This window comes from Mobula birostris, chromosome 22 (genome assembly GCF_030028105.1).
Source record: "Mobula birostris isolate sMobBir1 chromosome 22, sMobBir1.hap1, whole genome shotgun sequence".
NCBI classification, from domain to species: domain Eukaryota; kingdom Metazoa; phylum Chordata; class Chondrichthyes; order Myliobatiformes; family Myliobatidae; genus Mobula; species Mobula birostris.
The window spans coordinates 52,808,002-52,824,130 of NC_092391.1; the positions used below are offsets into that span (position 1 = coordinate 52,808,002).

Genomic DNA, 16,129 nt, shown 5'->3' on the forward strand with positions numbered 1-16,129 from the left:
TTCATCACTGTGGTAATGATGTTCATTATAAAATGTTTACACTTAGATAATGAGGCATGAAAATGCAAGTGTTCTGGAACTGGACGGGAAGGAAGTCTCAGTGTTCAGCCCTTCAAAGCCACGCGAGAAGTGGCTTCGCAAGAGGACGCATGTTAAATTAAGGGTATGAACATTTCATATCTTGACGTCGATACATCCTCTGATCTAATACTGCACATGTAAGGAATGACAATCTTAATATGTTAATGCTCAGCATAGCTTTGGTAGACCACATGCACCAGTACAAAGTAAAAGCACTCCAAGACTTTGGTGAGGCCACATTTAGAGTATTGTGTGCAACTCTGGCCATCTACCTACAGGAAAGATATCAATAAGTTGGAAAGAGTTCAGAGGAAATTTACAAGGATGTTACCAGGACTTGGGGATCTGAATTACATGGAAAAGATTGAATAGATTTGGATGTTTTTCTCTGGAGCATAGGAGAATGAAGGGAGATTTAATAGGCGTATACAAATTTATGCGGGGTATAGATAGGGTAAATGCAAGCAAGCTTTTTCCACTGAGGTTGGATGGGACTACGTCTAGAAGTCATGGGTTACGGGTAAAAGATGAGAAGTTTTAAGGGAACATGAGGGGAAACATCTTCACCCAGGGAGTGGTGAGAGAGTGGGATGAGCTGTCAGCGCAATTGATGGATGTGATTTCGATTTCAGCGTTTAAGGGAAGTTTGGATAGGCACATGGATGGGAGGGATATGGAGAGCTGTGGTACAAACATGGGTCGATGCGACTAGGTGGCAAAATAGTTCAGCACAGACTAGATGGACCGAAGAGCCTACATCTGCAATGTAGTGCTCTACGACTCCATGACCTGGAAAGGGAGTTTCACTGAGTGAGGCCGATCTGGCCCAGATACTTCTGAGTGGTAAGCTTGATCCATGGCGGGTATAGAGGTGTTGTCCATGAGATAAGGAAATTAAACCAGAGCTCCATAAGTAACTAAAGAGACAGAGAGTCGGCTTGTTTGAGTGGGTGCTGACTGATGACTTAAATTTCAGAGAGTAATCTAAAGGGAACTTCATAAGATATAGGAGCAGAATTAGGCCATCTGGCCCATCAAATCTGCTCCACTGTTTCATCATGGCTGATCCATTTTCCCTCTCAGCCCCAATCTTCTGCTTTTTCTCCATTTCCCTTCATGCCCTGACTAATCAAGAATCTATCAACTCTGCATTAAATATACCCAATGACTTGGCCTCCACGGATGCCTGTGGCAATGAATTCCACAGACTCAACACTCTCTGGCTAGAGAAATTCCTTCTCATCTCCGTTCTAAATGGACATACCTCTATTCTGAGGCTGTGTTCTCTGGTCCTTTCCACATCCAGCAGGGGGCAGGGATTCAAGTTTTTGGATCATTGGGACCTCTTTTGGCGCAGGCGTGACCTGTACAAAAAGGACGGGTTACACTTGAATCCTAGGGGGACCAATATCCTGGCAGGGAGATTAGCGAGGGCTACTGAGGTGACTTTAAACTAGAATGGTTGGGGGGTGGGAATCAAATTAAAGAGGCTAGGCGAGAGGAGGTTAGTTCACAACAGGGGGATGGGAACCAGTGCAGAGAGACAGAGGGGTGTAAAGTGAGGGTAGAAGCAAAAAGTACTAAGGAGAAAAGTAAAAGTGGCAGGCCGACAAATCCAGGGCAAGCATTAAAAAGGGCCACTTTTCAGCATAATTGTATAAGGGCTAAGAGAGTTGTAAAAGAGCGCCTGAAGGCTTTGTGTGTCAATGCAAGGAGCATTTGTAATAAGGTGGATGAATTGAAAGTGCAGATTGTTATTAATGATTATGATATAGTTGGGATCACAGAGACATGGCTCCAGGGTGACCAGGGATGGGAGCTCAAAGTTCAGGGATATTCAATATTCAGGAGGGATAGACATGAAGGAAGGGGAGGTGGGGTGGCGTTGCTGGTTAAAGAAGAGATTAACGCAATAGAAAGGAAGGACATAAGCCGGGAGGATGTGGAATCGATATGGGTAGAGCTGCGTAACACTAAGGGGCAGAAGACGCTGGTGGGAGTTGTGTACAGGCCACCTAACAGTAGTAGTGAGGTCGGAGATGGTATTAAACAGGAAATTAGAAATGTGTGCAATAAAGGAACAGCAGTTATAATGGGTGACTTCAATCTACATGTAGATTGGGTGAACCAAATTGGTAAAGGTGCTGAGGAAGAGGATTTCTTGGAATGTATGCGGGATGGTTTTTTGAACCAACATGTCGAGGAACCGACTAGAGAGCAGGCTATTCTGGACTGGGTTTTGAGCAATGAGGAAGGGTTAATTAGCAATCTTGTCGTGAGAGGCCCCTTGGGTAAGAGTGACCATAATATGGTGGAATTCTTCATTAAGATGGAGAGTGACATAGTTAATTCAGAAACAAAGGTTCTGAACTTAAAGAGGGGTAACTTTGAAGGTATGAGACGTGAATTAGCTAAGATAGACTGGCAAATGACACTTAAAGGATTGACGGTGGATATGCAATGGCAAGCATTTAAAGGTTGCGTGGATGAACTACAACAATTGTTCATCCCAGTTTGGCAAAAGAATAAATCAAGGAAGGTAGTGCACCCGTAGCTGACAAGAGAAATTAGGGATAGTATCAATTCCAAAGAAGAAGCATACAAATTAGCCGGAGAAAGTGGCTCACCTAAGGACTGGGAGAAATTCAGAGTTCAGCAGAGGAGGACAAAGGGCTTAATTAGGAAAGGGAAAAAAGATTATGAGAGAAAACTGGCAGGGAACATAAAAACGGACTGTAAAAGCTTTTGTAGATATGTAAAAAGGAAAAGACTGGTAAAGACAAATGTAGGTCCCCTACAGACAGAAACAGGTGAATTGATTATGGGGAGCAAGGACATGGCAGACCAATTGAATAATTACTTTGGTTCTGTCTTCACTAAGGAGGATATAAATAATCTTCCAGAAATAGTAGGGGACAGAGGGTCCAGTGAGATGGAGGAACTGAGCGAAATACATGTTAGTAGGGAAGTGGTGTCAGGTAAATTGAAGGGATTGAAGGCAGATAAATCCCCAGGGCCAGATGGTCTGCATCCCAGAGTGCTTAAGGAAGTAGCCCAAGAAATAGTGGATGCATTAGTGATAATTTTTCAAAACTCGTTAGATTCTGGACTATTTCCTGAGGATTGGAGGGTGGCTAATGTAACTCCACTTTTTAAAAAAGGAGGGAGAGAGAAACCGGGGAATTATAGACTGGTTAGCCTAACGTTGGTGGTGGGGAAACTGCTGGAGTCAGTTATCAAGGATGTGATAACAGCACATTTGGAAAGCGGTGAAATGATCGGACAAAGTCAGCATGGATTTGTGAAAGGAAAATCATGTCTGACGAATCTCATAGAATTTTTTGAGGATGTAACTAGTAGAGTGGATAGGGGAGAACCAGTGGATGTGGTATATTTGGATTTTCAAAAGGCTTTTGACAAGGTCCCACACAGGAGATTAGTGTGCAAACTTAAAGCACACGGTATTGGGGGTAAGGTATTGGTGTGGGTGGGGAATTGGTTAGCAGACAGGAAGCAAAGAGTGGGAATAAACAAGACCTTTTCAGAATGGCAGGCAGTGACTAGTGGGGTACCGCAAGGCTCAGTGCTGGGACCCCAGTTGTTTATAATATATATTAATGACCTGGATGAGGGAATTAAATGCAGCATCTCCAAGTTTGCGGATGACACGAAGCTGGGTGGCAGTGTTAGCTGTGAGGAGGATCCTAAGAGGATGCAGGGTGACTTGGATAGGTTGGGTGAGTGGGCAAATTCATGGCAGATGCAATTTAATGTGGATAAATGTGAAGTTGTCCACTTTGGTGGCAAAAATAGGAAAACAGATTATTATCTGAATGGTGGCCGATTAGGAAAAGGGGAGGTGCAACGGGACCTGGGTGTCATTATACACCAGTCATTGAAAGTGGGCATGCAGGTACAGCAGGCGGTGAAAAAGGCGAATGGTATGCTGGCACTTATAGCGAGAGGATTCAAGTACAGGAGCAGGGAGGTACTACTGCAGTTGTACAAGGCCTTGGTGAGACCACACCTGGAGTATTGTGTGCAGTTTTGGTCCCCTAATCTGAGGAAAGACATCCTTGCCATAGAGGGAGTACAAAGAAGGTTCACCAGATTGATTCCTGGGATGGCAGGACTTTCATATGAAGAAAGACTGGATGAACTGGGCTTGTACTCGTTGGAATTTAGAAGATTGAGGGGAGATCTGATTGAAAAGTATAAGATCCTAAAGGGATTGGACAGGCTAGATGCAGGAAGATTGTTCCCGATGTTGGGGAAGTCCAGAACGAGGGGCCACAGTTTGAGGATAGAGGGGAAGCCTTTTAGGACCGAGATTAGGAAAAACTTCTTCACACAGAGAGTGGTGAATCTGTGGAATTCTCTGCCACAGGAAACAGTTGAGGCCAGTTCATTGGCTATATATAAGAGGGAGTTAGATATGGCCCTTGTGGCTACGGGGATCAGGGGGTATGGAGGGAAGGCTGGGGCGGGGTTCTGAGTTGGATGATCAGCCATGATCATAATAAATGGCGGTGCAGGCTCGAAGGGCCGAATGGCCTACTCCACCTATTTTCTATGTTTCTATGTTTCATTCTATCAAGGCCTTTCACCATCTGATAGGTTTCAATGAGGTCGCCCCTCATTCTTCTGAATTCCAGTGAATACTGGCCCAGAGCCATCAAACACTCCTTGTATGACTAGCCTTTCAATCCTGAAATCATTTTCATGACCCTCCTTTGAACCCTCTCCAGTGTCAGCATATCCTTTCAGAAGGAAAAAGAGAGTGCAAGAAAAGACCAGTGACTGATATAAGAAGGAATTCAAAAACGTTCTGGGCAAGTGAACAGAATGAGAAGTTGTACCTTTCAGCTGATTGTATTGTTGTGAGAGTAATGCGTGGGATCTGCAGTCAGGCAGAGTGAACAGACCTGAAGGTGGCAGGTGGCACGTAGCCAAGAATGATCTGAGACAAACCACGGTGGAAAAGAACAGCCTGTTTAATTCAAATGACGAGTGATCAGTGGGTGCTGATGTCTTGTACTGAATCAATCAGTTCATTTGCAGGTGCAGGTACTCCAGGAGGGCAGCAATACATTGGTACTTACTGGAGGAGAGTCAGGTTTAATATCAGAGGCATTTGTCAGGAAATTTGTTGTTTTGTGGTAGCAGTACATATATAATTATAGTGCAAAAAAGAGAAAAAATAATCGTGAGGTTGTGTTCAAGGGATCATTGCACATTTAGAAATGGGATGGCAGAGGTAAAGGAGCTGTTCCTGAATCATTGAGTGTGTGTCTTCAGGCTCCTGTACCTCCTCCCTGACGGTAGCAATGAGAAGAGGGCATGTCCTGGATGATGGGGGTCCTTAATGATGGATGCTGCCTTTTTGAGGTATTGCTTTATGAAGGTGTCCTCAGTGTTGGGGAGACTAGTGCCCATGATGGAGCTGGCTGAGTTTACAACTTTCTGCAGCTTTTTCCAATCCGCTGCAGTGGCCCCTCCATACCACATGATGATGCAGACAGTTAGAATGTTCTCCACTGTACATCTGTAGAAATTTGCGAGAGTCTTTGGTGACATACCATATCTCCTCAAACTCCTAATGAAATATAGCCGCTGTTGTACCTACTTTGTAATTGCATCAATGTGTTGGGCCGAGGACAGATCTTCAGAGATGTTGACACCCAGGAGGTTTATATACTGGGGTAGAAGAGGATCTGTGAAATTCTCTAGACTGATTTCTTGGGGAGTTGGGGGGCACTCACATTACGAGAGTGTAAGCAGGCAGAGCCTAACATTCCAAGAAGCTGGAAAAGAAGAGGACAAGGAAGAGAACAATGTAGATTTCTCAGAGGACTTGTCAGTGTATAGGTGTACAGTTGCCTTTAGGAACCATAGAAAAACTACAGCACAGAAACAGGCCTTTTGGCCCTTCTCAGCTGTGCCGAACCATTTTCTGCCTAGTCCCACTGACCTGCACATGGACCATATCCCTCCATACACCTCCCATCCATGTATCTGTCCAATTTATTCTTAAATGTCAAAAAAGAACCCACATTTACCACCTTGTCTGGCAGCTCATTCCACACTCCCACCACTGTCTGTGTGGAGAATTCCCCCCCCCCAATGTTCCCTTTAAACTTTTCCCCCTTCACCCTTAACCCATGTCCTCTGGTTTTTTTCTTCCCTTGCCTCAGTGGAAAAAGCCTGCTTACATTCACTCTATCTATACCCATCATAATTTTATATACCTCTATCAAATCTCCCCTCATTCTTCTACGCTCCAGGGAATAAAGTCCTAACCTATTCAACCTTTCTCTGTAACTGAGTTTCTCAAGTCCCGGCAACATCCTTGTAAACCTTCTCTGCACTCTTTCAACCTTATTTATATCCTTCATGTAGTTTGGTGACCAAAACTGAACACAATACTCCAGATTCAGCCTCACCAATGCCTTATACAACCTCATCATAACATTCCAGCTCTTATACTCAATACTTTGATTAATAAAGGCCAATGTACCAACAGCTCTCTTTACGACCCTATCTACCTGTGACGACACTTTCAGGGAATGTTGTATCTGTCCCTCTGACTCAGCGGGCTAGAACCATGGGGGGGGGGGGGCGGCACCACACTTTAAAGTGTGGCTGACTTCATGCCTGATTCCACCATGCTGTAATGTTTGCAGTGGTCTGTACAGAATGTACAATAAACTTTCTTTCTGCATGAATTCTCACAGAACGTCACAGCCAATCATCGTGTGAACGATGTGATTGTTAGTGAAGACGGTCCTCAGACATTGACGGGGCGTTTCATGTACGGACCCCTGGATATGGTCACGCTGACAGGCGAGAAGGTGAGATTCCTGTAGATGTACATATCGTCTACAATGTTGGCTGAACACCAGCGGTTTTACAGAGCATAACATTTTTACCTGGAGCATAGTTTGAGCGAAAACCCAGATCAGAGGCTGGGGAAGCAGTAACCATGAGATGTTGTCTGTGTGGGGGTGAGATACTTACTCCGGGAGGCTGCATGGTTATCCAGCCCCATGCCCAGTATCGTCCACCTCATGGCAACTGAGCTACGCGCCCGCCGTCTTGAAGAGTCGCTGCAGTCTATGAATTTAAACACAGAACAATTCAGGCCCTTTGATGTTGTGCTGACCTTCAAACCTACTCCAAGATTATTCTAACCCTTCCTTCCTACATAACCCTCCAGTTTTCTATCACCCATGCACCTATTTAAGGGTCTCTTAACTGTTCTTAATCAGCATTTCCCTGGCAGGGTGTTCCACACGCCCACCACTCTCTGTGTAAAAAAAACTCTGACATCCCTGTATACTTTCCTCCGATCTCCTTATCCTAGCCATTTCTGCTGTGGGGGAATAAGTCTCTAGCTGTCCACGCACTCTGTGTGTCTTCTACATCCTTAGCAAGTCACTTAACTGTTCTTAATCAGCATCTCCCCTGGCAGGGTGTTCCACACGCCCACCACTCTCTGTGTAAAAAAAACTCTGACATCCCTGTATACTTTCCTCCGATCTCCTTGTCCTAGCCATTTCTGCTGTGGGGGAATAAGTCTCTAGCTGTCCACGCACTCTGTGTGTCTTCTACATCCTTAGCAAGTCACTGTTATCTCCCTTCTCTCCAAAATCCACTTGGCTGGAGGCAAATGTCCGTAGATCTTCAGCTGGTGTGAAATGGTTTTACTGAGGCCCTCTGTTGGTCAGAGTCGGCCATGGACGATGAGGCCCAGCTGTCTACATGACCAGCACGTCAGGGCAGTACGACGCGGGGAGCAAGCTGTTCCAAGCAGGTTTCCCTTCTCCACGCCGCTGATAAAACCAAAGGAACGGCAGAGACCGATAGAGTTTGGCACCGGTGGCATCGCAGGAGTTGCCAGTCAGCGTTTGAACTCAATGTCGGACTGTCTTAGGGGCTCCAGCTCGGGATTTTTCCTCGGGGTTTACTCCCGAAGCCTTCCCCATGAGTGGGCATAGCCGAAAGGCAGTGGAGGTTTGAGATCAGAGTTTTCTTTCTCCTAGATGAGCTGACAAGCCCCACCTGCCCAAAGCGACTGACTTTAAGGTGCCACTAACCCACATTTCTGCTGACATTCCTGTTAGTAGAAATGGTTCTGCCGGCCTCGGTAGCTGAGCCACAAGCGAAGGCCAGGTTTTACTGACTGTGATAAATTGATCACTGCGGTGAAGGTGCTGTGGGGCGTTTAAATTCTATAAGTTCTCTTCTTTCCTCAGGTGGATATTCACATCATGACTCAGCCTCCCACAGGAGAGTGGGTGTATTTTGACACTGACATCACAAACAGCAGCGGCAGAATTTCTTACGTTATTCCAGAGAGCAAAAGGCTGGGGATTGGTGTCTACCCAGTAAAAATGGTGATTAGGTAATTGTGGAGATTGTTAAAATATTGAAGTATCCAGTTGCAAGATAATTTTCTTTGGGCAGACCTTTGTGATATTTCTAAACAGCCACTTTATTTTTAGAGTCAAGATTGCTTAATGTTAATTTCAGTATGTAAATGTAAAGGAGAATGAAATTATTGTTGCTCCAGATCTGAATCAGCACAAAAAGTACTGGATCCTGGACTTCCTGTTAGATTGCCAGCAGGTGGTAAGAGTGGGCTCCCTCACCTCTGCCCCTCTGCCCCTCTGACCCTCAACACAGGTGCCCCTCAAGGCTGTGTACTAAGCCCCCTCCTTTACTCTCTGTATACCCATGACTGTGTCGCCACCCACAGCTCCAATCTGCTAATTAAATCTGATAACAGTACCACATTGATTAGCCTAATCTTAAACAATAACGAGGCAGCCTACAGAGAAGAAGTTATCACCCTGACACAATGGTGTCAAGGAAACAGCCTCTCCCTCGATGTCACAAAAACAAAGGAGCTGGTTGTGGACTACAGGAGGAATGGAGACAGGATAGCCCCTATAGACATCAATGGATCTGGGGTTGAGTGGGTGAACAGCTTTAAGTTCCTCAGCATACACATCACCGAGGATCTCACGTGGTCTGTACACACCAGCTGTGTGGTGAAAAAGGCACAACAGCGCCTCTTTCACCTCAGGTGGTTGAAAAAGCAGCAGTTTGATATGGGCCCCCAAATCCTAAGGACTTTCTACAGGGGCACATCCTGACTGGCTGCAACACTGCCTGGTATGGGAACTGTACTTCCCTCAATCGCAGGACTCTGCAGAGAGTGGGTCGGACAGCCCAGCGCATCTGTAGATGTGAATTTCCCACTATTCAGGACATTTACAAAGACAGGTGTGTAAAAAGGGCCTGAAGGATCATTGGGGACTCGAGTCACCCCAACCACAAACTGTTCCAGCTGCTACCATCCGGGAAACGGTACCGCAGTATAAAAGCCAGGACCAACAGGCTCCGGGACAGCTTCTTCCACCAGGCCATCAGACTGATTAACTCACGCTGACACAACTGTATTTCTATGTTATATTGACTGTCCTGTTGTACATACTATTTATTATAAATTGCACATTGCACATTTAGACGGAGATGTAACAAAGAGTTTTACTCATGTATATGAAGGATATAAGTAGTAGTCAATTCAATTCAATAAGATAAAGAACTCAATAATATAAAAAATACACAACAAATTTGAAAACATAAGATAGCTTATATATAGAGATTGATTTTCTGTCCAAGAAGTGATGCTAGGCTGTGCATAATTTATTGATACAGTGCGGAATGGGCCCTTCCAGCCCTTCGAGCTGCACCACCCACTGATTTAACCCTGGCCTAACCACGGGACAGTTTACAGTGACCAATTAACCTACCTTCCTGTATGTCTTTGGACTGTGGGAGGAAACCCATGAGATCACGGGGAGAACATACAAACTCACTACGCTTCCGTGGTGGTGACTGAGGGGAAGTAATAAAGTACTGGTGGGTGGAAGTGTTGATCAGCTCTATGCTTAGGGAAAATGACTGTTTAAACAGCTTTTTGAAAAGATAAATCTGCAGCAGACTGGTGAGATAAAGAATGTGATCAAGAAATCTGGTGTCAAAATGGAATGCTGTTTGAGGAGATGAGGTTTCCTGTGACTGACCAGAACTGCCTTTCTACACACACCGGGTTTCAGACAGATTCTGAGTATACGGCTGAAAGATTAATTAGATTAGATTAGATTCTGAGGACAGGCAGTCCTCTTTTATTGTCATTTAGTAATGCATGCATTAAGAAATGATACAATGTTCCTCCAGAATGATATCACAGAAACAGAAGACAAACCAAGACTAAAAATACTGACAAAAACCACATAATTATAATATATAGTTACAACAGTGCAAAGCAATACCATAATTTGATAAAGAACAGACCATGGGCACAGTAAAAAAAAAGTCTCAAAGTCTCTCGAAAGTCCCATCATCTCACGCAGATGGTAGAAGGAAGAGAAACTCTCTCCCTGCCATGAGCTTCCAGCACTGCAAACTTGCCGATGCAGCACCCTGGAAGCACCCGACCACAGCCAACTCTTGAGTCCGTTCGAAAACTTCGAGCCTCCAACCAGCCCTCCGACACCGAGCACCATCTCTGCTGGGCGCTTCAACCCCGGCCCTGGCAATAGGCAAAGCCGAGGATTTGGGGCCTTCCCCTCCGGAGATTCTCGATCGCACAGTAGCAGCGAAGCAGGCATTTCAGAAGTTTCTCCAGATGTTCATCCGTGCTTCTCACATCAAATCAGGATTGTGCACAGTACCTATTTAACAAGATCCCCAATAATGTATCAAAGTTCTTGGATAAGCTGACCCCTTCTTTATCTAACTGTGTAGAACCGCGAGACACAGCCTTAAGATTCAGGGGAGTAGATTTAGTACGGGGTTGAGTGGAAGCTGCTTTTCCCAGAGAGTGGGCAATCTGTGTAAGCCTCTGCCCAGGGAAGTAGTCGAGGCTACCTCATTAAATATATCTAAGACACAGTTAGATTGAGAACTGAGGGTTCTGGGGAAAAGGCAGCTAGGTGGAGCTGAGTCCTTGGCCAAATCAGTGGTGATATTATTGAATGGCAGAGCAGGCTCGTCAGGCCACATGCCCCACTCCTGCTCCTAGTTCTTACCGGGAGCCCTCTTGAGTTAGTGTTTGGTCAGCCGTTGCTATATGCAAGGTTACGGGTCCGTGCTCCTCTTCGGAGACTTGAGTCCATGATCCCAGCTCTGAAGTCACTGCAGTTCAGAGGGGGATTTGGCAGATGACTGTGTGACTGAGGAACTGGTGGCAGGTGGGTGGAACCAGCGTGTTAAGGCTCAGGATGGGACAAGTTGTTGCAGTGTGTAGTGACGCTGTAAGGATGGACTGGCAGGTAACAGGGCAAAGTAGGGATGAGTTCAAGTGTAACGTGGGGGAAAATCAAAAAGGGCGAAGAATGCAGGACTGAAAATAGTAGATCTGAATGCACGCAGTACACAGAATAAGGTAGATGATCTTGTAGCGTAGTTAGAGAGCGGTACGTATGATGTTGTGGACGTCGCTGAGTGATGGCTGAAAGAAGATCATGGGTGGGAGCTTAATGTCCAAGGATACAGATTGTATTGAAAGGACAGGCAGGTTGGCAGAGGGGGAGGGATGGCTCTGTTGGTAAAATATGAAATCAGATCCTTAGAAAAAGGTGACATAAGATCAGAAGATGTTGGAATCATTATAGGATGTGGGATATTCATTTCAACGGGAAATGAAAAAGGCATGTAACAAGGACAGTGTTACAATAGTCATGGGGAATTTCAATATACAGGTAGGTTGAGAAAAACAGATTGGTGCTGGATCCCAAGAGACGAAATTTGTAGAATGCCTATGGCTTTTTAGAACAGCTCGTGTTGAGCCCACTAGGGAAATGGCAATCTGGATTGGGTGTTATGTAATGACCCAAATTTGATTAGGGAAGGGAGGCAGTGATCATAATATAATAGAATTCAGCCTGCACTTTGAGATGGAGAAGCTAAATTCATATGTATCAGTATTACAGTGGAGTAAAGGGAATTATAGTAGCATGAGAGTGGAGCTAGAAAAGTTAATTGGAGGAGGACACTAGCAGGGATGATGGCAGAACAGTAATGGCTGGAGTTTCTGGGAGATACTTGGAAAGTGCAGGATAGATACATCCCAAGGAAGAATTATTCTAAAAGCAGAAAGATGCATCTGTGGGTGACAAGGGAAATCAAAGACAGCATAAAAGGAAAAGAGAGGGCGTATAATAGAGCAAAAATTAGTGGGAAGGTAGAGGATTGGAAAACTTTTACAAAAAACAACAGAAGGCACTAAACAAAACCATAAGGAGAGAAAAGATTAAATCTAAAGGTAAGCTAGCCAAAAATATAAAAAAGCCCATTACTGAGGATGAGGTACATGAAGGCATATGGTGTTAGCCTGGATAGAAGGTTGGCTGATTGGCAGGAGGCAAAGAGTGGGAATAAAGGGAGCCTTTTCTGGTTGGCAGCCGGTGACTAGCTGTGTTCTGCAAGCATCACTATTGGGACCGCTTTTTGTTTTACTTTAAATGTCAGTGATTTGAATAACTGAATTGATGGCTTTGTGGCCAGATTTGTGGATGATAAGAAGATAGATGGAGGGACAGATAGTGTTGAGGGAGCAGGGAGTTTTCAGAAGGATTTAGTTGGATTAGGAGAATGGTAAAGAAGTGGACTTACCAAACTTGACGGCCTTGCAAATGAAGAACCAATCATCATCGGCTTTAAATATACTCAATGACTTGTCCTCTACAGTTGTATGTGGCAACGAATTCCACAGATTCACCATCCTCTGGCTAAAGAAAGTTCTCCTCATTTCTGTTCTAAAGGGACATGCTTCTATTCTGAGCCTGTGCCCTCATGAAACATACTGTCCATGTCTACTCTATCTAGACCTTTCAATATTTGATAGGTTTCAAGGAAATCCCCCCTCATTATTCTAAACTCCAGCAAGTACAGGCCCAGAACCATCAAACACATCTTGTACATTAACCCTTTCATTCCAGGAATCATTCTCCAAAACTACTTCTGGACCCTCTTCAATGCCAGAGCATCCTTTCTTAGATAAGGGGCCCAAAACTGCTCACAATACTCCAAGTGAGGCCTCACCAATGCCTTATAAAGTCTCAACATTACCTCCTTGCTTTTATATTCTAGTCCTCTTGAAATGAGTGCTAACATTGCATTTGCCTTCCTCACTACTGATCCAACCTGCAAATTAACCTTCAGGGAATCCTGCACATGAACTCCCAGGACCCTTTGCACCTCTGATTTCTGAACTTTCTCCCTGTTTAGCAGACATCCCACCCTGCAAAAACTCATTTCAGGGAGGTAGCACCCCCGCCCCGCAACCCTATATACCCCCCCACCCCGGGTTGACCTCCAAGGGCGTATGTAATACAGTACTTTGTTCAGTGATTTTGTCTAATCTGTAAACCAAGTTGGATATATGCAGCAAATGTGACATTAAAATATGTACTTATATTATCATGTTTATTCTATTCCAACTTTAAGCAAGTCTACAGGGAATTTGGCCTCATCACATAGGACATCAATAGCGTAGCTCCTTGGCAGCCAGCCAGCTAGTTTAAATCAGGGGTCCCCAATCTGTTTTGCACCGCGGACCGGTTTATTCTTGTTGACTGGCTGACCCCGCAGGGGAGTGTTAAACGGCACCGGAGTATAGGTGAAAAGTCAACTATAAGTCAGTGGCTAATACACTCAATTTCGTTTCTAAAGGGGTTTAACTAACGAATTTAATATTAAGCATACAGCACATATTTTCCTCGCATGAATATAGTAATAAGTCATTTATAACAGTGGTCCCAAACCTCCAGGCCGTGAAGAATGCGGCGGTAGCCAGAACACACCCAGCACATCTTTAAGAAAAAAGCCAAAATAAACAAGCTAATTGATTAGGTGCCACCTGGCATGTAAACGTCGACCCAGATCAGAGACAACGCAATCGGCAATCGCCTCTGATCTGGGCCGACATTTACGTGCCGGGCGGCACCTAATTAATTAGCTTGTTTATTTCGGCTTTTTTCTTAAAGTTGTGCTGGGTGCATCCCGGCCACCGCTGTATTCTTTGCGGCCCGGAGGCTGGGGACCACTGAATTATAAGTCACTTATAAGTCAATAGCATCATAACATTTTAAGTAACATTTGGATATTAAACACACAGCACATATTTTCCCCGTATGAACATATAAAATCATTGCAACACACCAATAGCGCTGAATCAGTGGGAGCCCTGGGCTTGTTTTCCTGCAACAAGACGGTCCCATCGAGGGGTGATGGGAGACAGCGATACTCGAAGGGCGTTCCTTATGTCCTGTCTATTCCGCAATTTAGTTTTCGTTGCATTCATTGCAGAAAACTCCGCTTCGCAGAAATATGTTGGAAATGGAAGCAACGTTTTCAGTGCTTTCATGGCTATCCCAGGATATTCAGCCTTGACTTTGATCCAGAATGCTGGCAGAGATGTTATGTCAAACATACTTTCCAGCCCGCTGTCATTTGCAACCTCGAGGAGTTGATCTTTTTCCCGCGCTGACATGGCTGATTCACCAGGACATTCACAAATGCGTCACGGACCCATTCCTTTGCACATCTTGGGTCACTGATGACCTCGCGTGCGTTAAAATTCAACAGTGCGTGACAGGGAATGAGGAAAGGTGCAGCAGACTCATATCGTAAACACAAAATAATCTGCAGATGCTGGGGTCAAAGCAACACTCACAACACGCTGGAGGACCCTCCTCCCACCTTCTTTATAGGGCCTCTGTCCCTTCCCTCTACAGTCCTGAAGAAGGGTTCTGGCCCAAAACGTCGACCGATCTTTTCCACAGATGCTGCCGGATCTGCTGAGTTCCTCCAGCGTGTTGTGAGTGTTGAGCTGACTCATATCGTTTCATATTGCCAAATCATATCGTTTCCTTGTGGTTGGGGACCACTCTTAGCACGAAGAGAGACCAATCAGGATGCTCGCTCTCCCTCTCCCTCTCAAAAAAATCTATTTCCGGGATATTGTATATAATTTCCAGGAGTCAGGGAGCCACTATCGATAATGCGGGAGACTCCCAGAACTTCTGGAAGAGGTGGGATGTCTGGTTTAGTAAACAGTCCATGACTGTACTCCTTCTACCGAAGTGCATGGCCATACACTTCCCACTACATCGACACAACTGTCGCACAGTTAGGCTAGGGTTAAATTGGGGACTGCTGCTCGTTAGGCTGGAAGGGCCAATTCTGCGCTCTATCTCCAAATAAATAAAAATTAATTCTCTTAGTCCGTCTGTCCTTCCGCTGACGCCCACTTCCACCCACAAATGTCGTCATCTGTTCGAACACCAGGAATTTGAGCAATTACTTTATAAGTAATAATTCTATTTAAAAATTGACATATACTATTCCTGTCTGTGAGCCTATCTTGATTGCTGGTGAAGGAGATTCTTGTGATTTTTCCCTAGGGGGGACCACACGTCTGGAGACAGCTACATAACAGTGCTGCCCAAGGGGACGGAATGTGTGGTGTTCAGCATCGATGGGTCGTTCGCAGCCAGCGTTTCCATCATGGGTAGCGACCCGAAGGTCAGAGCGGGAGCCGTTGATGTTGTGAGGTAACAAATCACAGTGCTGCGTTGAACTGTGTCTAGGCTGGACAGTTCCCCACTCGTTAGTGCATGAGAACAGAGCTTAGACAGTGACATTGCAGCTTCTCAGTGAGAAATATTCTTAGCCCAGGTAAAGCACATCTCGAGAGGAAAAAGCAAGAGGTGCCATGTTCCACTGTTCTCTCCTGTCAGATTCCTCCTTCTTCAGCCCTATACCTTTCCCACCTATCACCTCCCAGCTTCTTACTTCATCCACCTTCCCCTCACCTCGTCTCACCTATCACTTCAAAATCAAAATCAGGTTTAATATCACTGGCATATGTCGTGAAATGTGCTTTGAGGCAGCAGTACATTGCAATGCATAATAATAAAAAAAACAAAATGTATATATACACACACACACAGTGGCATGCAAAAGTTTGGGCACC

The 16,129-nt window shown here is 45.0% G+C and overlaps 1 protein-coding gene across 11 annotated transcripts in view; it reads left to right on the forward strand.

Moving 5' to 3' along the window:
- pitpnm2 (phosphatidylinositol transfer protein, membrane-associated 2) overlaps positions 1–16,129 on the forward strand; it is a 317,466-nt gene that overhangs the window by 285,615 nt on the left and 15,722 nt on the right. For all 11 annotated transcript variants that reach the window (XM_072240762.1, XM_072240756.1, XM_072240755.1 and 8 more), the window contains 4 exons: positions 47–163; positions 6,816–6,932; positions 8,337–8,485; positions 15,558–15,707. In XM_072240762.1, the coding sequence (XP_072096863.1) occupies positions 47–163; positions 6,816–6,932; positions 8,337–8,485; positions 15,558–15,707 (533 nt within the window). The remainder of the gene's footprint in view (positions 1–46; positions 164–6,815; positions 6,933–8,336; positions 8,486–15,557; positions 15,708–16,129) is intronic.